The sequence below is a fragment of the Engraulis encrasicolus genome, chromosome 16, assembly GCF_034702125.1.
Source record: "Engraulis encrasicolus isolate BLACKSEA-1 chromosome 16, IST_EnEncr_1.0, whole genome shotgun sequence".
NCBI lineage: Eukaryota > Metazoa > Chordata > Actinopteri > Clupeiformes > Engraulidae > Engraulis > Engraulis encrasicolus.
Window position 1 is genome coordinate 9,966,371 of NC_085872.1, and position 25,159 is coordinate 9,991,529.

The window sequence follows — 25,159 nt, forward strand, 5'->3', positions numbered from 1 at the left end:
ACCCACTTCAAAAAAGTAGACTACACCGCTGCCTGGTGGCAACAGGGGCGAGGAAAAACTCCCTTTTCACTTGATTCATGGTTTATAGGGGGAAAAGCTCAATGAGTGAGGTCTGTGAAAAAAAAACCATACAGTCAGGAAGAAACCTCAGGCAGAGACCAGCGGCCACCTAGGGGAGCCCCCTGCCAGGGCTAGTTATGAACAGAGTAGCCTCTTACTGCAGATGGGGTCGCCGGCGGGCCTATTCACTATTTGCTGAAAATACTTAACTACATCATAACAACATCACTATGACATTACAGAGAGCCGTACGTAACACATGAAGAAATAACCATTACTATTTTGGTGACAGTGGGGTTATAACAAAGGCTCTGCACTAAGGGGTTAAACATGGAGTTGGAGATATTGTCTCTGAGGCTTATAAAGCTCAAATTCAGGATGAAACACCTATGCAGTTTGAGTAAAGGGCAGACAGATGCATACGAATGGACTAGTTCATATCCCCTGAATATTGGTTGTGACATGCATATCATCAGAAAGACATCAATCTGGGCTTGATCCGGATTGTGGAAAGGCTGCTGTTCGTATAGTCCATAAATTGATAATGCAACTGTTTGTTGATGTTAATTTCTCAGCGAGGTGGAAAAGCGCAAACGAACACACATCGTTGTGGTAGCCTAAAACGCACTCTCAGTACACCAAAGTGATATCTAATATACAATCGTCAACAGTTTTTTTCTGAGTTCAGGACTTTGGTGATATCAAAGCTCGCTACGGTCATGAATATAGATTATTGCCCCATGTCCTGAAGCTTGCTGTCATCTGCCAGGGCTCGATCTGCTAAGTTAACTCTACATAGTTAAAACTTGCGCTCAAAAAAAGACAATGGAGGGGAGGAAGAGATATTAATTAGGCCTACACTTAGCTAAACACTGAAGATGCAACAATTGCCTTGCGTGATAGATAGCCTAAATATTTAACTTCCGGGTGTAGTTAGATAATATTTAACTTCTGGGCGCACTGTACTTACTGTCACGGTGGCGAAATAATAATAATTATAATATTTATTGCTTAAAGTGCAGTACACCATACAGCATGGTCTCAAAACACTGTAAAACAGCTGTGCTGTGCTGTGCCGTGCCGAATGCAGTGTGCTGTGCTGTGCCGTGCCGAATGCAGTGTGCTGTACTGTGCTGTACTGTGCTGTGCTGTGCTGTGCTGTGCTGTGCTGTGCCGTGCTGTGCCGTGCTGTGCCGTGCCGAATGCAGTGTGCTGTGCTGTGCTGTGCTGTGCCGTGCCGTGCCGTGCCGTGCCGTGCCGTGCCGTGCCGTGCTGTACTGTGCCGTGCCGTGCCATGCTAAGCCGTGTTGTGTTGTGTTGTGTTGTGCCATCACACAGTATGCTGTGCCTGTGCTGTGCCTGTGCTGTGCCTGTGCTGTGCCTGTGCTCTGCTGTGCTGTCATGCAGTGTGTCTGTGCTGTAGGGCAGTGGAGCGGTGTGGTGTGTAGGGAGAGGAGTGGAGCAGAGCGGAGAGCGAGTGGGGCGGCATCCACACCACACGAGCCACTGGGCCCGGCGCTGGCCGCCCGCCCATCTCCCTATTCGCTAAAGGCCTGCTATTCACATCAGTGAAAACGCTGAAATGCCTCCATTATGATGCCGAGACACAGGGCCAACAGCCACCTGATACCTGATACTCCCCCCCTCCACCACCACCATTGTCCTCACCACCACCACCACCAATACACCATCGTGTCATATCTGATGCAGCTGCAATGTGCACACACACAGCCACTCCATGCTGCACCCGGTGGAGGCAGCAAGGAAAACAGCCCTCTGCTTGGAAATGGGCAACAAACAGACCATCTTCACCCCGCAGCAGCTGGATGCCTATCAGGTGAGGGCTGGTAACCACCACTATGGTGTCCCACTAGCGTGGTTTTGAACTAGGCCTGCGGTGCTTATTGTCATAATGATATTATGTTGCATTTTATATTTTTATGTGGATCAAGTTGTGGTGTGCCTGTCGGTGACATTTCCATCATTGATACGAAACTAGACTATGATTTTTGCACAGTCTTTATATTTTATTGTTTTCTATGAAGGATCATGTTATGTTGTCGTGGGTAATATTGTGTGTGTGTGTGTGTGTGTGTGTGTGTGTGTGTGTGTGTGTGTGTGTGTGTGTGTGTGTGTGTGTGTGTGTGTGTGTGTGTGTGTGTGTGTGTGTGTGTGTGTGTGTGTGTGTGTGACAATTGTTAAGATTTTATATACAGTATGTTTTTACACTCTTAAAACTCTCAAATGTGTTTTGAGAAATAATTTCGTCTTTAGTGTTACTTTGTATTTACTTGGTAATTCTCTCTCACAAATGCGAGGGGTGTTTAGGCAGGTTTAGAAGAGCTGTGTTTAACGGTTGAATCAATATTCATGAGGACAGTGTTTGACAGAAGAGGGTCCCGGTGGGGTCTAGCATGAGAGAGGGGCGAGGTAAACAAATACGCGTTAGTGGTCTAAGCAGACAACGGACATGGCATTTGTTTCTGTGATCTATTGGTGTTGACATTTCTATTTAATCCACAATGTCTGGCAGATTTGTATCAATGGATGAATTGGTGTTGCTACATAATTGATGTGCCAACATTCATGTGTGCTGTTTATTTATAATTTTTATTACAATTCTGGATTGGTTGCACACAACAATGAGAGCAATGAAAAACAGACTTTATAATTGTGACTCATTATATTATTGCCATAAATTCATATTTTCATGCGTTAGTTTTGTCTAATTCATATATTACAGGACTGTACATTCTTTACCAGGAAGGAAATTTTGAGGTAGGTAAATTCAACTTCTCAACTGGAATACAGAACAGACATGTGGGTAAATGAAAGCTGTGACTAACAGGCACCAATGTCTTGTTTAAAAGTGCACAGTGTAGGATGGCCAGAGTAGATATTGCAACTATGCTGCTCATTGAACCTGTGCTGCCCATTGCCAAATTTGATCCTTTCATGAATACTTACTAAATAATAAACTATTATTTACTAGTATGACCAAAGTACAGAAAGTTTTGCTGCTAAAAATGTCTATTTCTGGACAATAGAATGGCAGACCATGGAGAAGATCCCCCTTTTTATGTATGACAAATGCAATTACCAAATGAATACTTCGAATTTCATGGTGGTGATAAGTATTTAAAAAATATTACACAATGCACCTTTAAAAGCTATCACCTTCAAGTAGGGCTCTATATTAACTTTTTTCATCACCAGCCATAATGGCTAGTAGATGTTAATACTAGAGATGCATCCAAGATCCGGTTCCGGATCCGGCAGGATAATAGGGTTTTTCACAGGATACGAGTCCGGCCGGACCCAGTGCTCCGAACCGGACCAGATCCTACATGTGAGCATAAAGTGAATGTGCTTTGCATTGATCATCCACGATGGCAGTGAGTCAAAGCAGTGTTGAGTGGCAGTTGCCTACTTACACCACATGTTTTCCCTCTTCACCTGTTCTGTGAAGTTTTTACGTAGCCTAGGCTTTTCAGTCAGTCTTTCACAACCCCAATCGCTGCGTGGAGTGAAAGCCCTTTGGAAGCGGCCGTTGCAGACGGTGTGGCAGTAAGCCAATGAGTCTAAAAAATAGTTTGAGCCAACGTAATAAAAAGGGCCCACGTGTGCGAGTAGGCTATGTGTTTCAACCCTTTCGTAGGATCCGGTATCCGGTTCCAGATACGGCAGGATCTTAAGCAGGGGATCCGGTATCCAGCAGGATCCTAAAAATCAGGATCCGGTGCATCTCTAGTTAATACTATCCAAACTCACTCACTAATGGGTGGCTAGTAAATTGGTATTTTCTACCTGCCATACTGACATTTCACCAGCATTTGGCGGGTTCGCTGGTGTTAATTTAGAGCCCTGCCTTCAAGTGTTTGTTGTGTTCTGCCTCACCGGATCTTCAAGTAAAGGTGAAAGTTATGCCACCTACGCATACACACAGTCTGGAACCTGAGAACACTAGAGATGGAGGGATAAGCTGTCAAATTGACATCATGAGAAATGTCTACCTGTTTGGATGTTGAGGCAGCTTCATTTTGAAGCGATATATGAGCTTGTTGTTGGGGTGATTAAACTGTAATGAATGTGGTACTTAAAAACACTTCTTGAGGAGTGCCATTGCACTTTATATGTACGTAGGCTTGTTATATAGTCGAGAGGACATTATATGATGTTATTATTAGATCCAAGATCCGGTTCCGGATCCGGCAGGATAATAGGGTTTTTCAAAGGGTTTCACAGGATCTTAAGCAGTGGATCTGGTATCCGGCAGTATCCTAAAAATCAGGATCTGGTGCATCTCTAGTTTTTACGTAGCCTAGGCTTTTCAGTCAGTTTTTCACAACCCCAATCGCTGCATGGAGTGAAAGCCCTTTGGAAGCGGCTGTTGCAGGCAGTGTGGCAGTAAGCCAATGAGTCTAAAAAATGGTTTGAGCCAACGTAATAAAAAGGGCCCACGTGTGCGAATAGACTATGTGTTTCAATTCTTTGGTAGGATCTGGTATCCGGTTCCGGATCCGGCAGGATCTTAAGCAGGGGATCCGGTATCCGACAGGATCCTAAAAATCAGGATCCGGTGCATCTGTAGTTATTATACTATTTTGTTTTAAACGTGCAAACACACACACACACACACACACACACACACACACACACACACACACACACACACACACACACACACACACACACACACACACACACACACACACACACACACACACACACACACACACTTTTTAAAAACAATTTATTTAACCAGTGTATGCCAGTGTAACCAGTGTGCATTTGTCAATATTGTTTAGTATGAAACACACAGTGCACCAAAATATAACACAGTAGCTCTGATAAGCAAATTATGGTATTATATTATTTCAGAAGGCAGAGGAAGCTGTTATTCCTCTGTGCCATTACTGAAAAAACACCATACCTCTGATATGAGAATAATAATGCATGTGTTATATTATTTCATGAGATTCATTTGAAGTTGAAGATTGTGCACATCCCAGGAAAAGGTGTAGGACAAAGGCTTTCGATGTGAGGAGTCCGCACACTTGAAATCTTTTTTGCAGTTAAAAAAAAAAGTATTATTATTGCATGTCTGGGTTACGTTTCGACTTCAACAGATCATCTGATCATCAGAACATCATCAGATTTTCCTAACCCAGCCATGAAATAATAATAATAAAAAATAACAAAAAGGATTTCAAGTGTGTGGATTCCTCACTCCGAAAACTATATTATTTCACGAGGTGGAGGAAGCTGTTATTCCTCTGTGTTATTTATGAAATGATATTTTATTCATCCCTGTGCTGTGCCTGGCAGGCTGTACGAGCGCTACCGTGACCTGGCCCCTCAGCTGGTGCCGCTCGACTACACCGCTCGGCCAGATGTGAAGCTGCCGTATGAGCTCATCGGCAGCATGCCAGAGCTGAAGGTGCCATCCCGCCGTGCCGCCCCACGCTGATGCATGATGCCACCTTGGCCGCACACTTTGGCCTGCTGTTATTTCCTTACATCCTTCTACTTTCCCTCTCTTCTTTCTGTCTCTGTACATTTTGAATCTGTGCAAGCACATTTCTCTAGCACACTGTCTTTTTTGTGCATGTACTGTATGTCTTTCTCTTTGTGTTTGTCTCTATATCTGCTCTCTCTCTATCTCTCTGTTTATCTCTCTTTTTCCTCCTCCCATTCATTCAGTCACTCACTCACCAACCGGCGCTCTGTTGTTCATGTATTATGCAGCTCTTACTAATTGTCAGTCTTGGAGAGTTTACGTGTCACCAGATCCTTTCAGGTGCAATGAAAGCACAGGGTCCCCCCTGGTCTTTGAAAGAGACAGGTAGGAAGAATAGGAGGGAGAGAGAGAGAGAGAGAGAGAGAGAGAGAGAGAGAGAGAGAGAGAGAGAGAGAGAGAGAGAGAGAGAGAGAGAGAGAGAGAGAGAGGTCATGGTCAGGAGTGACGGTGGTGAATTATGTTCATCCACAGCGGACAGCAGATCTAGGCTGATTTAAACAGGACCTGGACCGCTTTCGAAGGTGTTTCCCCACACTTGCCGTCAATGACAGTTCATATTTTGTTCAAGGCTAATACTGTCTTCTACAAAAACCTATTGCAATTTCAGCCAATTCCCTTCAACTTTCCTTCAAGGTGATACTGCTTTGTATTTCAGCACTTATACAGTGTAGGAGCTGTGAAATGTTTGAACTGAGGTTGGATGGAATTGCAAAATGCCAGAAACAGACTATGTGTTCCTTTAATGCCCACCAGAAATAACTTACGAAATGACTCAAACAATACCCCTAACCAATACTCTCCCTTTTATAAGATAATCTTGTTATGTGTACCACCGAAGTGGCCTGCTCTGCCAACATGCCAGCTGGGATTACTTGAAGTTGTTTGTGTTCAAGAAAGTAGTTTTGACAAAGATTTCAGACTCTGAAGCCAGGTTTTATTGCAGGAGATCTCACTGATCCTTAAGATGCTTGTGTGTGAATTTCTGAATGAGTGATATGCCTCTGTTGTGTTTTGTAGGATAATCCTTTCCGTCAGCGAATAGCAGAGGTGTTCTCGGAGGATGGCGAGGGAAACATGACTCTGGACGACTTCTTAGACATGTTTTCGGTGCTCAGCGAGATGGCTCCAAGAGACCTGAAGGCCTATTATGCCTTCAAGATTTATGGTCAGTAACCAACCACGCAGAACTAACTTTCTCTTTCCTTTTCCCCTCAAATTACTGTCATCACCATCAAAAGTTGCAGGAGGAGAGAAGTGCCGCACACTCTCGAGTTAAATAAACAAGTTTTTAATGTGACAATGTTTCGGCCTGTGGGCCTTCCTCAGGTCACGTGTGTGTCAACATAAAAAATGACATCCCTTTTTTTGCCAGGACCAGTTGCCAGTGGCACTTCAGTCTTCTATACCTGTACATTTAAATAGGTATTTCACAAGTTAGGTTGTGTACTGCAGTCATGATCATAGGCGTGCACAGATAGGGACGAGGGGATGCTACAGCACCTGCCTCTTTGACCTCCTGAACAAAAAGTGCCTTTTTGGAAAGTTCTTTATTGTTGTTTTTCCACAATGTATTGTGGTAATTGTTGACATTATAATCCAGTAATACAATACAAAGTGATACAATCCTTATGTACATGGGTGCTGGTAGTGGGGAAACGGTTACAGATTCAAAGGGCCCAAGCACTGACAGGGGCCCCTAAGGGGGCCCAATATTCGAATATTTCATGGGGACCAAAATGTCTGGCGGCGGCCCTGCCTATTATATGTAGCCAAGTAAGTTCCACATTTCCCCCCAGCACCTGCCCCCCAAAAATGCCTGTGCATGGCAGTGGTCATGATACCACAGTATTATGATATGCAAGATATGCATTGATATGCATGGTGTTTCTTCCAAGATGTATGGTGATGGTAAAAAAAAATTCGTACAAACTCCAGCTAAGAAGCTGTTCTTGATGAAGCATGTGAAACATGATTCACCTTAACACTTGCTGTACATTGACAGGAGTATGAAAGATGCAGCACTGAGGCCTCGACGTGCTGAAGGTTCTACAAGAGCTCGTAAGCAGGCTTGGAGACATGTGACAGGAGTGCTGTCAACAGCCTTTATGTCTGTCTGATGATGCACGATAACTAATGGAGACTGGGGCAATGTCTTTGAACGGGCAAACAAAAGCAGCCCCTTAAATTATTCACCGGTCCCCCAGTTATGGCAGTGGTCTGCCCTGCGCAAGCAACACGCGCCAGAGTCTCCCTAATTAAATGACGGCGACCGCAGAAGATGTTTCGTGGTCTCGCACACCGAGATGGAGGTGCCTGCATGGTCATGGGTGAAGGAAAGTTTTCATGTATTATTCAGGCCTGTTGAAGAGATCGTTTAAGATAACTAAAGCGGCCACACGGGTGCTGTTAGCCGTCTGAATGCCCAGAGAAAAGCCTTGAGGTTTGGGGTCACAGGGTCACGTCCTGTTAGCTGTTTCTTCTTCGCTGGTGTCCTCAAAGTTGGTCGCGAAACACACCTAAGCATAAAGATTTGATTTGCTTGAAAAGTTTTTCTTCTGTCTCATGAGTATTTTGAGAAAAACTCAGCAACCCACTTTCGCAAGTCTTACTGTGTATACTGTATGTACAGTTGACTTATTTTACTACTTTTGGTTCCTTTGCCAAAGACTTCAACAACGATGACTTCATCTGCAAGTCTGACCTGGAGAAGACGCTGAACAAGCTGACCCGTAACGAGCTGACGGAAGACGAGGTGCGGATGGTGTGCGAAAAGGTCATGGACGAGGCCGACCTGGACAACGACGGACGCTTGTCCCTGGAGGACTTCCAACACATGATTGTCCGCGCCCCAGAGTTCCTCAGGTAGATGTATGATGTTCATCATGTCTTAGAGTTATATAACATCTTCAAGTTTCTTTTTTTCATACATGTAAACGTTTTTATCTTTTACCTGACATGTTTCACCGTCGAAACGTGTCACGTAAAAGATAAAAACGTTTACATGCATGTCTGAAACAAAAGAAACTTGAAGATTTGAGTTCCTCAGGTGGTCTGCCTATTTTTTGGACACCAGATAGAAATTAGCCTCTGTGTTATAATCTGGCGCATTTACATGTATACTGTATAATGTATACTGTATGTATATGTTCATTAATGTGCAATGGTTTCAAAAATAAATGTAAAGTAAAAGTAAAGTGAGGTAGACTAGGGCCAGGGCAGGGGCAATTGAAATAGAGGTGTACAGTAGGACACAGTCAGCAGGGCCCCACTAAAGCAAACATTTAATTTTGGGGGTTGTTGTCCAATAGACACAACCCAACAGCAGTCATCCTTGAGAACCACCGTCATCACCGATCAGCGGCCCAACATAAAAATAATAATAAAATAAAACATTAGTATCATATAAACAAGAGGAGAGCGGGTCAATTTGAGAAGGGTCTAATGGACCTCAGCTTTTGATGTTGAAATGATGTGGTTGAACCAGATGTTTGTCTCCCATTAACAAAGCTGGGGGTCACTTGAAGAATCAGTAAAAGTAGCAGACCTTAAAAGGACACCATCTGGAAGTCTGTAGTAAACAGACAAATACAAAGACAAATACAGAGGGGACTGTATTTTTCTCCCCATTTCTGGTTTTCCATTAAGTTGGTCATATAGGCATGTAAAAACTTCCATGTTCCCTCCAGGCAGGGAAACTTCCATGTTTGCTTTAGGGGGAAGTAAGGGAATAATACATAAGTTATTAAGCCGTAAGTCAAGAGCACTGAAGAAGAACCTCCTCTATGGAAACAGTAACCTGTTGTTTTCCTCCCTAGCACTTTCCATATAAGGATATAAAAGCCACTACGCTGTGAATCAACAAGGAGAGAGCCGCCTGGGAGGGGATCCGAAGAGGAGTCCTCGAAGGGGTTATGGCACGTGGCGATTTACTTTTTACAAAAGGCAGCCCAGGGAAAAGAATGGACTGAGAAAACACTGTACCCAGCTTGACCATTTCAACGGCCCGCTGTATGCAAATCTGGCTGGTGGAACATTACACACAGCAGTCGTGACCCTTTTGCCTTAGCTGTAGCAAGAGGGAGGGACTCTGCTCCTGTCTCATGTTTACAGTTAAACGTGCTGCACACCTTTCTTTATTGCATTTCGTGGCCCCCCTGAGTGACTGGCCTCCTTGTGGCTCGACATAAAGGTCTCTCAGTGAACCTGAGCTTCCAGCAGGCTCCAGTGACCGCGGCAACGGCTGGCCAAGACTCAGCTGACCTGCGAGGTAAATAAGAGGCTTGCAGGGTGAGCGGGCCTCGCTGAAGACGACCTTGCAACACTATCAGCATATGGGACGTGTGTGTGTGTGTGTATGTCAGAGAGAGGGGTCTCAGTTACACCGTCCCACAGTGACAAAGGGGACAGCAAAGGATGGGGTTGGTCAGGGCTATGATGGAGTATATTAAAGCCGATTTCCTAGTCACCTGCCTGCGTCACTGCCTTTGACACAAACATATACACCCACACCCAGCATGCTTTTGTATGGACGAGGCATCATACTGATTTTCTTTAAAAGTCTTATTTTAATAAATCAAAAGTACAGATATCTACAAAACTGTAGATCAATTTTCATATGATTTTAGAAAGTACAGTACATTTTTTTTGTTTTGTTTGTTTTTACGTAGATCTCTTTTTAGAGTGTTATTTACAATTTTTTTTCCAAAAGGTAACTTAATTTTTTTTTCTCCCCATATACCTCTAAAATCAACAGATACATGAAAACAGTCCTTGAAAACATAAAACAAAAACAAGAGAGAACTGGTATATGATATGAATTAGACAGCAATGCAAGAAAGAAAGAAAGAAAAAAAACAAAAAACAAAAACAGTAAGAGCCGAAAACCTATTGGGAGAAGTGTGAGGGCACGATTTGAGTGGTGGCGTGCAGTACTACCTTGGGGGGGTTACATGAACATGGCTAAGTGCTAAACCTGGCTAGGTTTACCAACAGAAAGTGGTAAACCTGCTAAAAGATAGATCACAGATGTAATTTAGTCTCCAGGGTCTTCTATTAGATGATTTACCACTACCTCAAGGTTAAGTTAACCTGCTATACTGCTAAGCCAGTTTCTTGAAATACTCCCCTTAGTTCCATGATCGGCTGCGGGTGGGGGTGACTATGGCACTCTCCTGAGACCATAAAACAATGACTGACCAACAGCCCTCATCAAGGCAGCCACAGGTCAGTACAAGCATGGAAGACATCCTTTTTGCACCGAACTACATACAGCCAAACAGGTGAGGTGGGTGTATTTAAGTATTTGCAGAGGGAAAAAAAAAAAAAAAAAACATTGCACAGAGATTTGAGAAATGGGGGGGAAAGTATAGACCAAATCAAAAAATACAGAAATGACTGATGCCGTTTTCAAAATTATTAAAAAGAAACAAAACCACAAGGTCATTAATAAAAGTGTGTTGTTAAAGGTTGTCAATATGAACCTTCATGATGCATAGTTTCAAAATGAAAAGAGATCAAGTATTAGCAATTAAGACAAAGGGTTCGGCTGTGAACGCATGCAGATCTGAGATCAATTAACTGACTCAAAACAGAGTGGCAGATATGGACACTAGAAAAAGCACCCAATAATAATAATAATAATAATCACTTTCAATAAAAGGTACCGGTGGGAGGAGAGGGAAGTGATCATTTGATCTCTTTGGGCAAAAATAAATTGATGAATTGAAACGGGAAGCCAGTACACTGTTTTTGATAGGCAAACTGCTCCACACCCAGGCAAAAAGACCTCAAAAACGGAAGAGAACGGTCTAACTTAAAACCTGGGAAACTGGGGAAAAAAGCATAAAAAAATAACCAAAACAAAAACAAAGACAAAACCACACACACGCACACACACAGACAAACATCTCATTGCATCAACATACAGAACACTGTTCTTCATTTGTTTGTTTTGTTTCTAACGGAATGCTTTCAACCTCCAAACAAGGAGCCAAGGTCGAGGCCAGGGACACACCCTGAACCCCCCTTTTGCTCACCTAACATCCCATGCAGTTCATCACTGCTCACACACAGACTTCCCAAAACCAAATAAGTCTACCCTGCTTGGCTTTCACTTTGGGAAACAAACAGAAAAGGGGGAAAAACTGTCTAAAAACCCAATATGGTAAATGGGCGTGCCAGACCGAGTGGACCAGGAAGATGCGAAGTAAGATGCAAGTGTGCTGGTGTGATGACAAGATGTTGAAATGTCAAGGTTTGGAGGAAACTCAACACATTATCCTGCTGGTTGCAGCCTCACAGTAAGACATTGTCAATGATGAAAAGGAGGAGCCTTTTCTTTTTTTGCAACCGGTTAGCTGTTTGCACCAAATAAAAAAGACAAAGCTTAAGCTGCAGTCTGACATAGATCATCCTTATCAATGATGGAGAAAGATGTCAGCTACAGTCAAAGACCTTGAGTGCGAAACCACCTATGGGTATCAAGCACTAGAGGCTACAAAATATTGACAATATATATATATTTTAAGTCTTTCTGACACCCTGCAAGAAAGTTGGCTCCAACCAAATGCACAGCTAAAAGGAACAGATATCACAGAGAATTCCTTGGGATGCAAAGCCGAGGGAGCAGCAACGCCCAAATACAGCACAGCACCCCAAGCTGACACAGGCAAGGAAGTGCCTGCATGTGACTGAAAAGGAAACCAGAAGAGGCCACACCATCTCCAGCCCACACGGCAAGGGCGCGTCCTCCCACTCAGAGGAAGCGACAGACAGCGGCTCGTCAGGGCGCACACAGCACAGCTCCGACAGCTCAAGCTTGACAGTTGACGGTGTGTAAAGGACCTAAAAAGGCTACCTTTTCCCATACTAACACTTCACATCTTTCCCTTTCCTTACAAACACTCTTCACAGCTGATGACAGTACCACAACTGACCACATGGCACCACAGCCTGGTGGCGTATGGCCAGAGGTTCACCTTCTCCTTGCTGCACAGCTGGGAACGGCCTAGCTCTGGGCCACATCACATCCTGATGACACATCAGAGCATAGCTCTGCACCCTTCACTCTCCTCCACCATGCAGACAACCCGAGGCCAACATGCTTACGTACACTACCGCAACACAGTAGAGGAGATATAGGCAACCCATTCCCATTCACACACACACACAGACAGACACACACACACACACACACACACACACACACACACACACACACACACACACACACACACACACACACACACACACACACACACACACACAAAAGCCACAAAGAGCTCTGGCTAGCTCCCCCCCTATCAAAAACAATACAACCATCACTCACAAGGTGGCTTGCCTCCTGATCACACAGCACAACTACGAAGAGCCAAGATCTCTCTATGGCGGCAGTCTGAATGAAAACAGGGTGACATCTACTGTGCTTTGACCCTCCTGGTGTCTGTTGCGTTTGTGAGTTAATACTTAAGTGTTATTGCAGGCGACATTTCAGAAACTGCATCAACCAAAACAGTAAGCATTCATATACATATGTCTTTGAGATAAAAAATAAATGTCAAATTAAGTCATTAAAAACATCGTCGTTAGGTCCACATACATTTGAACATATTTTTTTTATACCCAAGAGACAATATTGATTTTATTTATGTTTTTTTTTTTAAGAAAAAGACTAATTGCATTATGCAAATACACTACCACTCAGCACAAGACTACTCACAACACCAAGGTCACTCGTAAAGTGCATTGGACAGTGGGTAGGCAGACGATTTTCCTCTCCAATTGAGATATTGCTGGAGGCAGACAGAAACACATGACGTATCCTACAACAAGTCTGTGTCTGTATGCTACTGGCTGGGACCAGATTGACTAAATGTATACAATTACTAACAAGGGGTAAAAGAGTTGGGCCGAGTTGGGTGGGTTGCTACAACCTCTCAGATCTTCATTGAGACAAGTCCCGACTGAGGTCTTTTTCTTTTTTTTGGATAAAATGGCAGCAATGAGCTAAGGTTATGTGCTGGGCACACACTGACAGTCTACCCTCTTTAGTAGTCCAACTGAGAGGGGCACTCCTATGAGCAAATGACATTTGGGGCCATATGTAAGGGCAGTAGTAGAAAGACAAATATTTGGGAAATTCGTGGAACAACAAACTTGAGGGGTGGGGGGAAAAAAAGAGAAAATCAGATATGCCTAACCTACAAGTAACATACAAGTTGTGCACAAATTCTCACTGAGAAAAAAAATCTCAATAGGATGAACAGGTAAACAACGTTAGTTAGGTGGAATGCCTGCAGACGAATACGCCATTTACGATTGAATGTCCGGAGAGGGGAATTGTGGAAGAGGGAAAAAGTTCAGGTAGTTATAAAATACAAAAAGAATCGTGAAGAAAACAAACAAACAAAAAACCTCTCACAAACAAGAGAGGAGCCATGACCAGACAGTATGTGGCCCGCTACCAAATTCCTATTTTTAAAAGTTAAGTCAAGTGATTGTCACGGAATGCATGGAGATGAAGAAGGAGAAGGAAAAATATAGAAAAGAGAACAGAATGGAATGGAGAATAGAAGCTTCCTAGATTATAGTGCTCAGGGCAACTCAGCAACGGCTTGCACTATACAGCCTGATCCTGACCCTGGGAGAACTCTCAGACCAAACAGCCACCACTGCCACGTGGTAGGATAGAGGGGGACAAAAGAAGGAAGGTGGGGCTGGCATGGGTTTGGCAGCGGAATATTCAGACAAGAACTCCAAGGAGGGTCTTTTCAGATCGGACAGGACAAAACAGGAGTGGTGAGCCTCCTCTCCCTGAAGTGAGGGATGCACGCCGAGAGCCAGAGAGAGACAGCTAGCGTGAGCACCGCTTCGCACCGGCCTGGGGGCCGGCTGGGCTCTTCACCTAGGCCCGGTAAAGCCAGTCGGAAGCGCGGCAATAACGGCTAAGGATCATAAGCCTGGAAGAGGATGGCGTCACCCGCGTATGCGTCTTGTGGAAGAAGATGGATATAGACTACTTCCATCGGCCAACTGGTAGGACAGGAGACAGTGGGGTTGGGAAAGGGGGAGCCATAGGAGAGCACAGAAAGAGAGAGACCAAGAAAGAAGGACAGGGAGATACAGAGAGGGTACAAAAGGGGTAGGATCAGGGAGGGGCAGGGGGGAGAACAAAGAAGAGACAGGGGCAGAACACAAGGATAGTAGGGCTGGGGAGTGCTGAGAAGAAGAGCACAGTCCAGTGACGCCCTGCTCGTACGAGTATGTGTGTGCTTGCGTGCGAACGGACGATAAGGCGGGCAGGCAGGCACGGCTTCACAGGAGTACGCAACGGAAGAAGCTGGTCTTTTTCTGCGTTTGGTCCGTGGTGATCTTCACCCCGTGGTTGCTGCCCTGTGGACTGTTGCCCTCCTGCAGAACGACACAAAATTGAACTTAGACTGATGCCCATCTTTTTTCATCCATGGAAGCCACCCATATCTCTTGAAAAGTTACATGGAACAGATGGGATTCTCACCAATTTTGTGTCCATTTTTGCTTTGATGTCTCTGGCGAGCGTCAGGAATGCCTAAATATGAACCAGATGCAAGCAACAGTTTCTCCATCACATAGGATTTCGCACATGCAATAGTGCCACAACATCACTGAGCATGATAATGATCAATACAAGTTTGTAAGCCACTCACATTTTCCACATTTATATTGGCCTTCGCGCTGGTCTCCATGAACTTAATGCCATACTCCAGCGCCAGCTGCAAAGGGAAACAGGAAAGTAATACAATGGTTGTGACGCTTACTGTAGTGTTACATGAACACAACTCTGGTCAGTGGCATAATCTGAGTTGTGACATACCTCACCAAACTCATATACGTACAGGTACAGGGTTTGGACAAAATAACTGAGACACCTGTCATTTTAGTGTGGGAAGTTTCATGGCTCAAGTGGACCAGCCTGTTGGCCAATCGTCATTAATGGCACATTGCACCAGTAAAGTGAAGTGTGAAGGTTGAATTAGCAGGGTAAGAGCACAGTTTTGCTCAAAATTTTGCAATGCGCACAACATTATGGGTGACATGTCAGAGTTCAAAAAGGAGACATTCTTGGTACGCATGTAACCGTTGCATCCTTGACCAAGACAGCAAGTCTTTGTGATGTATCAAGAGCCACAGTATCCAAGGTAATGTCTGCATACCACCAAGAAGGATGAACCACATCCAACAGGATTAACTGTGGACACAAGAGGAACTAAACGACAGGTGTCTCAGAATACCCCTGTATATGCATGTTGGCACATTTAGTTGGAAATCTCTATGCATCTATAATTACTATTTATTTTGAGGACAAACCATGCATTTCCCTGAAATCTGTGTGCCTGACTAGGAGAACAAAATGTATTATATAGCCAAAATGAGGAAGCACACCTTCTCGCCTCTGTCTTTGGACACCTGTCGTTTGTCATTGATGTCACATTTGTTGCCAAGGATCATCTTCTCCACATCCGCTGATGCATGCTGGGTAGTGAAAAAACACATCATATTAAGGGTCAGCACATGAAAGAAAGGAAAACGCCCACTGCTGCTGCATCAGTTTCTAAAATGATTGCCATTTTTGCATAGTTTGGATTAGACTTTTTAAGACTGTTGAAATGATATTGTTCAATGCAAACACATTCATGGCCAATATTTGCTCGTGTTTGATGGATTTAGATGCACTCCAGTTGTGTGTTCTCATCTCAAATTACAACTGATTTTTAACCATCATCCTAACGCATGCACAGACATCAAAGATTCTACAATAGAAACAGTATGTGGGGCATAGCAGGCTGACACCAACCTCTTCAATGTTCCTTATCCAGTTTTTAATATTGTCAAAGGACTTTTCATTGGTGATGTCATACACCAACATAATGCCCTGAAAAGACAAAACAGAAAGAGTTAATCACCACTTAGAAAAAAGTGGAAAAGAAGTTCTGCCAGCATCCTCACAGCTTCTTAGAAAACACTGGTGCCATTTCGGCAGTTATGTGGGTGTCAAACATTATAACAAAAAAAGAAAGCAGAGGCACCCTGGTTTCATATTATTTTACTTGCACAGCGGGAAGTTATCCCACTGCAATCTGTCTCATCAAACACAGATCCAAAGATCTCCAAACAACTAGCATGTGAGAAAGAGAAGAACAGACAACACCCAGGGTCAGATAATCTTCTTGCAGAAGGCAAGTTTAATAGAACTGTGTGGGACAACTCACCATGGCTCCCCTGTAGTATGCCGTTGTGATTGTTCGGAATCTCTCCTGGCCTGCTGTGTCCCTGTAAATGCACACATTATCATTATCAATCCACATAAAGGCTGTCTTCTAAACAGCACAAATCAATGTCTGTGATTGTCAATAGGGCTGAGTGGACATTGGTCAACATACCATATCTGCAGCTTTATCTTCTTCCCATCAAGCTCTATAGTCCTAATCTTGAAATCAATACCTAAAAAGGACAAATGTAGTTTTTGACAGTAGACACTGAGAAATGTGCATCGTCTGAGCAACAGAGCCAAACAAACAAAGAAAACATTGGTAAAACAAAAGTTGGCTATATCGTCCAACCAGGGTCGGTAACTGACGCTAGATTTAAGGCATGGAAATAATACAAATGTACTCCCTACATAATTATCTTTAAGTCATTGCGACCTTTCGGTTGTTAGCTTAATAGACACTTTTCAAGCTTCGCGTCAGTACAGGAAATCATATGAGGCTTGGCCGTTTCGCTAATCTAGCTGGAATGCTGACTAAATACAACTAGCCAACAAAAAAGCAAGTGATTTGAAATCCAATGAAGAAACCAACCAACTGTACTGCTAGTCCACCAGAGAACATCAGATGTCTTACTTTGGACAGCAGTGTCACTTCATTGTGAAACTATAAAACAATATAATGTTGTTTGCAGTGTGCAAATCAGCTAAGCTGTCCAGTACACGGGCTGCTAGCTTGCCGGTGAGCATTTCGACATGTTTAGCCAATTTAGCAAGCTAATGTAAATCATGCAAGCTAACTGAGCAGAGGCGGAAGCATGTTTGTGTGATGCACAGCTCACATTTACAGAAACTTACATGAAAGCGCCTGTGAATAACCCAGACCAGTCCATAAAAGGTGTCAAATTTCCATTATCCCCATCAGTTAAGAGACCTCGTTAGCTACATTTCTATACACTCTCAATGGTTAGCTACAATGGGACTTTGGGTAACGCCGCACAGCTTTTCGACTCTGCTTAGCTCGAGCGATGTTACCCGAGGAACTTTTGACAATCGTCACATCCCGACCTAGCTAAGTAAGCTGAGGTTCGTTGTCAATTTGCGCCGTAATAGCGATAGCAGGACGGAGTCTACAATGACAACAGTGGTAATGCACACCAGAAGTGAAAAGTATACGGCCGTGAACCGTAACGAGGAGCCAATTAAATACAGAAGAAGTCCACACACGTAGGTATGAGTTTAGCTATTTGGCTAGGAAATGACAGCAGCTATCTAGCAAGGAAGCAATGACTCCACTTGAGTAACTCTCAAAACACTTCGCTTTGCACCATGCACTCACTGCATACAGTCCACTTTATGTGGAGTACATTCTGTTGGAATGTAAACAGTGGCCATGTTTTCAAGCGAAATGTATCTAGAACTCCTATCTTTGCGGTCAACTTTGTTGGGAGTAGCTAGCTAATGTAAACCATACCGACACGGGCTAACTGAACAGTTAAGAGGAAGGGTTTCTTTGTTGTGATGCACAGCCTATTAACAAATCAAAAAGGTGTGAGCAACATCACATGTGGTAAAAAACCATCCCGCAATGTAACAGTTTAATTGTGGATTCTAGATCTCTTGTTAGCTGTAATGACAATTGAGGAATGCTTACCTACCAAATTAGCTATGCTAAAGTCAATAAGCTATGCAGAGTTACCCGGCTAATGTTAGCTTATCAACTTTGACATTCGTCACAACACACTTAGCAAAGGGTTAGCTAACGGCTGTGGTCTAAATAAGCTACATATTTCATAGCAGAATACTTTACAACTAAAGAATTGAATAGCGTATCATCACAATAACCCATATATTGGCATAAGCTAACAGATGACAGCAGCTACCTAGATTACAATAGCAACCACAGCTTTCACTTCAGTCACAATCCAAACACTTCAACTCGGGCTTTATCCAAGCCAGAAATAAATACCTATTGTGGAGATAAACGTGGAGTTGAATGCGTCCTCTGAAAACCTGAACAATACACATGTTTTCCCGACTCCGGAATCTCCAATTAAAAGTAGTTTGAACAAATAATCGTAAGTCTTCGCCATACTTGATATTGCGGAAATCCCGCCCGGCAATAGCTCAGCGCCGCGTAGACACTAGTATGACTAGTAGTGCCTGAATGAACACGCCCCCTCTGAGGCTACTGTCAGAGAGAATGTAGTTGAAGTATTCTAGGCCTGTAAAGGTGTAACCAGCCAGAGCCATAGGCCTATATAAATATATAATACTAAATATGTTATAACTACGACTCTGGGTGTGTAGCTCAAGTGTAGCCCTGCCCTCTGTCAGATCATGTGTTCAAAGAAAAAAAAAGAACTCTGGTGTCTTTTAGGCCTAGCCTACTGAAGTAGCACTATGTAGTCCTTCATCTCTGCCCGCCCTGCAGGTTGAGAGGGGAATTGTCTCGCCTACAGCAGGGACACCATCTCTGAAATTGCTTAGGCCTAGGCCTAGGCCTACCACACAAGAATGATAGCTGAAGAATCCTGCTGGACTGTAAGCCTATTGCCTGTCAAAACTGTAACAAGGGCTGGTAGGTGAAACATTCAGTTTGTGGCTCTTGATGCCACTAACAGTGGCCTAACAAGCCTTTGCCCATTCATGCGGTCTCTGCCATCACATAGTCGATTCTGCCTTTGTTGTGTGTACAGTTAGTGCTGTTACAGCTCTTTCATGGCTACACTATGTTCAGAAGTTAGCTGCAGAGAAACAACATTCAATGGGTGGCTTCTCGAGACACTCGAAAGAGGTTACTGTGTAGCCTACCGCTTCACTATTCACCATAACCTTCTGCCTCTGTTTGTCTTATAGCGATAAAGGAGCCGTGACAAGTTCTGGTGCTCACATAGGCGCTATATGGAGGAGGTTTAGATAGAGTCGTTTTTTTAACAAACAACCCTCTGAGTGACCACATCATAACCCCGACTCCTCACCCCTGGCCACAAGTTAAACAACAATAATATCAGTAATCTTTGAATGTCTGAGGTCATTTTGCACTATTTCACCATGTAGAACCTGCGTCCTGTCAATCAACGCTTTCATTTGGTAATGGGAGGTACAGTACGATACAGCTGAGCTAAAGGTCCAGGCGGTTTACACATAAATAAACAGGGTTGGAGAAATTTCAAAAACACCCTTCCTCTGTAGGCAATTGTGTATTTGAGCATGCACGCTCACTGATTCTATTACCAGTTATGGCCAGAGTGGTAGGTTGGGGTGGTGTAGTCTAATAGCTTAGCTCCAAAATATAAAGAAATCGTTCAGTTTGTGATACAAGCATGAAAATTGGTACACATATAGCCAAAGGCATTCCAAAAAGAACTGGATATGGAGCCATTGTGAATTTTCAACATGGTGGCCATGGCAGCCATTTTTCAAAATGGCTGCCAGCCACAACAGTTTTCTTGGATATAATATATTTTAGACATATTTACCATTCATACCACTTGGTAAATGTGATATGGATAATAGAAAAGTTTTCATGAATATTCAAGATGGCCCCCATTTTCAAGATGGCAGCCGTCACTTGTATGATTTATCTGATATAGGTTATATCGGTGTCAAATCAGTCATTTTTCATGATGTAACTTTGGAATTAACCAGAAGCTTCCTTTTATCTCATTCTATACTTAATATACAGTATAGTATCAATGTTTCTTTCAAGATGGCAGCCCATGTCAGATAATCATATAATAGTGGAGTCTGTTAAGGGTTTTACCGTTACGGAAGTTAGAAAAGCACTTTGCATGGTGATTCTTTAGGGTATATGCTGTAATTCTAGCCTAAAAGCCCTCAGCTTTTTTTTCTACTGTCATATACAATATATCATGTTGTGTAATGCATTACATTGTTATTAAATGACATTATAGTAGCTGACAATGTTAATAGAGTCCGGAACTCAGCAGAGATGAAAGGGCAGTGGTAGCCTCCTTGACCAGCCCTCAAGATTCGATTATGATTCGGGAGGTAGCGATTCGATTCGATTTGATTCAATTCTACAATGCACTGCAATGCATTACATTTCTCCTGACAGCAAAGCAAATGTTTCATCAGTCATGATGAGGCAATACAAGTAGTCAGATACTGAACAACATTTTACTGGCTGTTTTCTGAATCTGAATTCAAATGAGCATTTCCCACACTAAAACTATGGTGAGAATAGACGACTGCTGCTAATGCTTGCTGAGCAGCATCTGAATGGGGAAGTGTCAGTGCAAGATGATGTCCAAGGTAGCAGGTTCTCCATCTTCTAATTTCCCTGACAGATATTTTTTATTTGTAAGAGAGAGGGTAAAGGACAGGACCTCTCCATATGTATGAAGAACCCATAAGATCACCTAATTCTACATTGTCACAAGTAGCATTGTGCATATTGAGTGCATTTCTGCCATCTTTAGAATGGCATTACAGATTATTCAATATACATATAGGCTACAGTATGTCTTCAGTTCAAATTAAATGGAAATGTTTTCTAAGTAGGTGTTGAGTAAGAAGGCAGAGGTAAATTGTTTTTCCTGAATTTGCAAACGAGTCCTCACCAAGTAATTGTGTCACAAGTTGCATTACAGTTAGCTCAGTAATCACTGAGTACTTCAATTGGTACTTCAAAATTGACAATTGATGGACAACATGTACCGTAGGTCTTTGCCACCCATAGGAGAAATATCTATATAAAACAACAACTCTCATGGTATACAGGTATACTATAAAAGTAAGTCATGACGGTACTCATTTTCTTGATATGCAAGGCACACAAATAGTCTGGGAGGAAGGATAGTCTACCATATCCCCCACCCAAACAAAATGCCACATTACTTTTTTTTTAACCTTCACGAATTTGAGTGGTAACAGTAACATAACTCATTCCCACTACACTTTTTTGCTTTATACATGACCTCAGAATACTCTACATGTTTCAGTTCTATAGTTGTACAGTACAGTACAGTTCAGTACAGTACAGTACAGTACAGTAGCATACAGTATGGTGCAGTATAGAAAAGTACAGTAGAGTACAGTACAGTACAGTAGCATACAGTACAGTATAGTAGCATACAATAGCATACAATATAGTATAGTACAGTACAGTGCAGTACTGGGTCCTAAGGAAGCATGTTCTGAATTTCACGCTTTTGTCAGCTCCTTAACGCTAATGGCCTTTTTCTTGAAAATGGCGGCCATCTTGAATATTCATGACAACTTTTAAATTATCCATAAGACATTTACCAAATAGTATGAATGGTAAATGTGTCTAAAATGTCATATTATTTCCATTACTCATAAGAAAACTGTTGTTGCTGGCGGCCATTTTGAAAAACGGCTGCTATGGCCACCATGTTGAAAATTCACGACGGCTCCATATCCAGTTCTTTTTAGAATGCCTTTGGCTATATGTGTACCAATTTTCATGCTTGTATCACAAACTGAACGATTGTTTTGGTTAGCCGCTGCACTAGTGTTACATTACATTACATTACATTGGATTTGACAGACGCTTTATAACCAAAGCGACTTTCAAAAGAGGACACAATCATAGCCAACATCCAAAGTAAATACAAAGTGCACAGGACATATACAGAACAACAAGTGCAGTTGCAAAGAAGGGTTAGGTTTTTTTTCTTTGGTTTAACTCCTCTTCGCCAACTGGACAGATTGGTGAGGAAGGCTGGATCTGAAGTATGCATTTAGAGTAGAGTAGAGTACTTTTATTAATCCCAAGGGGAAAAGGTATCTGACATCTTAGATAGATACATAGACACAAGACTCAGACAAAGACCTAATGTGACGGAGGTCATCTTGCACCTGTTCACCCCCCTCGGGGATCGAACCTGCATCCTCGTCAACTACAACGGTTCGGCAATGGGGGACACAGTACGATACCGCTGGGCCAAGAGACTAGTCTCTCGGCCCAACGGCACGAGACTGTATGAGGCTATCGGAGGGAGGTTTACCAACGTTCCACGCCAACTCTGTGCTAGTTAGCCTCCGTTACATAATACACATTATGCAGTAAACATACGTATAGCAAAATCTGAGTATAGCAAAAGCCTTACATCAGTTAACATACACACACCCACGCTCTCTCTCTTACACACACACACACACACACACACACACACACACACACACACACACACACACACACACGCACACACACGCACACACACGCACACACACACACACACACACACACACACACACACACACACACACACACACACACACACACACACAAACAACCTCAGACCTACTACACATTATAGCACTGCAGTAAACATATATTCAGTACAGCAGTTAGCCTTCCCTCAGTTCAACAGCCCCCCCCCCCCCCCCCACATACACACACACACACACACACACACACACACACACACACACACACACACACACACACACACACACACACACACACACACACACACACACACACACACACACACACACACACACACACACACACACATCACACATACCCAGTGTAGTAAAAGTGATTGTCCTGGGTTATTGTTCTATGTAAAGAGTCTCAGTGCAGTTCAGAAGTCGAAGGTATTATAGAGCGGCTATCCCAGGGTATGAGCACACACACACACACACACACACACACACACACACACACACACACACACACACACACACACACACACACACACACACACACACATGAACAAACACACCCACACACACACACACACACACACACACACACACACACACACACACACACACACACACACACACACACACACACACACACACACACACAGAAACAACCTCAGACCTACTACACATTATAGCACTGCAGTAAACATATATTCAGTACAGCAGTTAGCCTTCCCTCAGTTCAACACCCCACCCCCCCCCACACACACATGGGACTCACTAATTTGACGCCCTTTCGGTACTGATGTCTTAAGTCATACAACCCTAAACCTAAACCTAACCCTAACCTAAACCTTAACCTAAACCTAACCCTAACCCTAACCTTAACCCTAAACCTAACCCTAACCCTAAAATCGCTTGTTTGAAATTTTTCATTACTATGTGACGTAATACATCAGTACAGGTGTCAAAAAGGGTGTCAAACTAGTGGGTCCCACACAACACACATACCCAGTGTAGTAAAAGTGATTGTCCTCCTGGGTTATTGTTCTATGTAAAGAGTCTCAGTGCAGTTCAGAAGTCGAAGGTATTACAGAGCGGCTATCCCAGGGTATGAGGAGTGTATAGTGGGTAAAGTGACTTTGTAGTACAGTTCTGTTGTTAGGCAACGCTCAGTGCAGTAAGGAGTCTAAGGTAGTGCAAAGGTAGTGTAGGGGTTGGGGGTTGGTTCATGCAGTCCAGTGTATCTCTTCCAGTGTATCTTTCTTATTCTTCTGTGTGGTGTTGAAGAGCTGAATGGCCCTAGGGACAAAGGACTTCCGCAGTCTGTCTGTCCGGCAGGGGATGGCACAGAATCTGTAGCTGAACAGACTCCTCTGACTGGCCAGAAACGGGTGCAGGTGGTGACTGTCATTGTCAAGTATGGAGTCCAATCTGCCCATGGTCCTCTTCTTGGCTGTTGTGCTGAGAGCCTCCAGTTCCATGCCCAGCACAGACCCAGCTTTCTTCACCAGCCAGTCTAGGTGTACAGCATCCCGTTTCCCAATACTACCACCCCAGCAGGCAATAGCATAGGACAGGACACTAGCCATGACAGACTGGTAAAACAGAAGTCTGTTGCAGACATTGAAGGATCTCAGCTTCTAGAGGAACTGGCAGACACACAACAATTGCAGATAGGAGGACACTGAGAAGGCATTCTCTAATGCAGAGGTTCCCAACCAGGGGTACACCACTAGGGGGACATGAGCAAATGTGTGGAGCGTAGTCACATTGGGATACACTGTGTAGCGCATGAGTGAGAGGGTAATCATGGTATGAACAAAAAGGATTGGGAAACATTGCTCTAATGGACCAGCGTCATGCTGCTATCAGCTACCCATCAGGCTGGGTTACCAAGCCATTGCAATGCCCTGCAGTAGCACCAGTAGCAGGTAGGGTTTGGGTGTGGCTCATCTTAGTGAAGCTGCCCATCTTGACAACTAGGGATGCACGATACACATTTTTTCACTTCCAATCCGATCCACATATCTAAATTTGGATATCAGCCAATACCGATACTAATCCGATCCAATACACAAACCATATACATTACAGTATGCATGGTTTTCAACTTGAGGTAGGCCCAGGTATACTATTTGGTCAGAAAAGGAAGTCAGAAGAAGAGGAAAACAATTAATAAGTAAAAAAAA

The 25,159-nt window shown here is 43.4% G+C and overlaps 2 protein-coding genes across 2 annotated transcripts; one reads left to right on the plus strand and one right to left on the minus strand.

Annotated features, from left to right (window-relative positions):
• Nucleotides 1-1,846: 1,846 nt before the first annotated feature.
• Nucleotides 1,847-10,514, plus strand: cib3 (calcium and integrin binding family member 3). The gene is made up of 6 exons (XM_063218554.1): nucleotides 1,847-1,897; nucleotides 2,804-2,838; nucleotides 5,389-5,500; nucleotides 6,599-6,746; nucleotides 8,248-8,443; nucleotides 9,397-10,514. Exons 1-6 carry the CDS (start codon nucleotides 1,847-1,849, stop codon nucleotides 9,416-9,418), a joined length of 564 nt encoding a protein of 187 aa, XP_063074624.1. The 3' UTR covers nucleotides 9,419-10,514.
• Nucleotides 10,127-18,957, minus strand: rab8a (RAB8A, member RAS oncogene family). Its single transcript, XM_063218553.1, has 8 exons — nucleotides 18,793-18,957; nucleotides 16,999-17,059; nucleotides 16,828-16,888; nucleotides 16,413-16,490; nucleotides 16,001-16,090; nucleotides 15,265-15,330; nucleotides 15,096-15,146; nucleotides 10,127-14,989 (listed from the first exon to the last, which is right to left on the minus strand). Exons 1-8 carry the CDS (start codon nucleotides 18,914-18,916, stop codon nucleotides 14,894-14,896), a joined length of 627 nt encoding a protein of 208 aa, XP_063074623.1. The 5' UTR covers nucleotides 18,917-18,957; the 3' UTR covers nucleotides 10,127-14,893.
• Nucleotides 18,958-25,159: the final 6,202 nt, after the last annotated feature.

What these genes read in the sequence shown, in the direction of transcription:
- rab8a (XM_063218553.1), bottom strand. Translation starts at nt 18,916, where the DNA reads ATGGCGAAGACTTACGATTATTTGTTCAAACTACTTTTAATTGGAGAT. An exon ending in GGATAAGGAACATTGAAGAG is followed by an intron (nt 16,091 to 16,412) that starts GTTGGTGTCAGC and finishes TTCACTACCCAG; the next exon opens with CATGCATCAGCGGATGTGGA. An exon ending in CCAAAGACAGAGGCGAGAAG is followed by an intron (nt 15,331 to 16,000) that starts GTGTGCTTCCTC and finishes TTCCCTTTGCAG; the next exon opens with CTGGCGCTGGAGTATGGCAT.
- cib3 (XM_063218554.1), top strand. Translation starts at nt 1,847, where the DNA reads ATGGGCAACAAACAGACCATCTTCACCCCGCAGCAGCTGGATGCCTAT. An exon ending in AGCAGCTGGATGCCTATCAG is followed by an intron (nt 1,898 to 2,803) that starts GTGAGGGCTGGT and finishes CATATATTACAG; the next exon opens with GACTGTACATTCTTTACCAG. An exon ending in ACCAGGAAGGAAATTTTGAG is followed by an intron (nt 2,839 to 5,388) that starts GTAGGTAAATTC and finishes TGTGCCTGGCAG; the next exon opens with GCTGTACGAGCGCTACCGTG.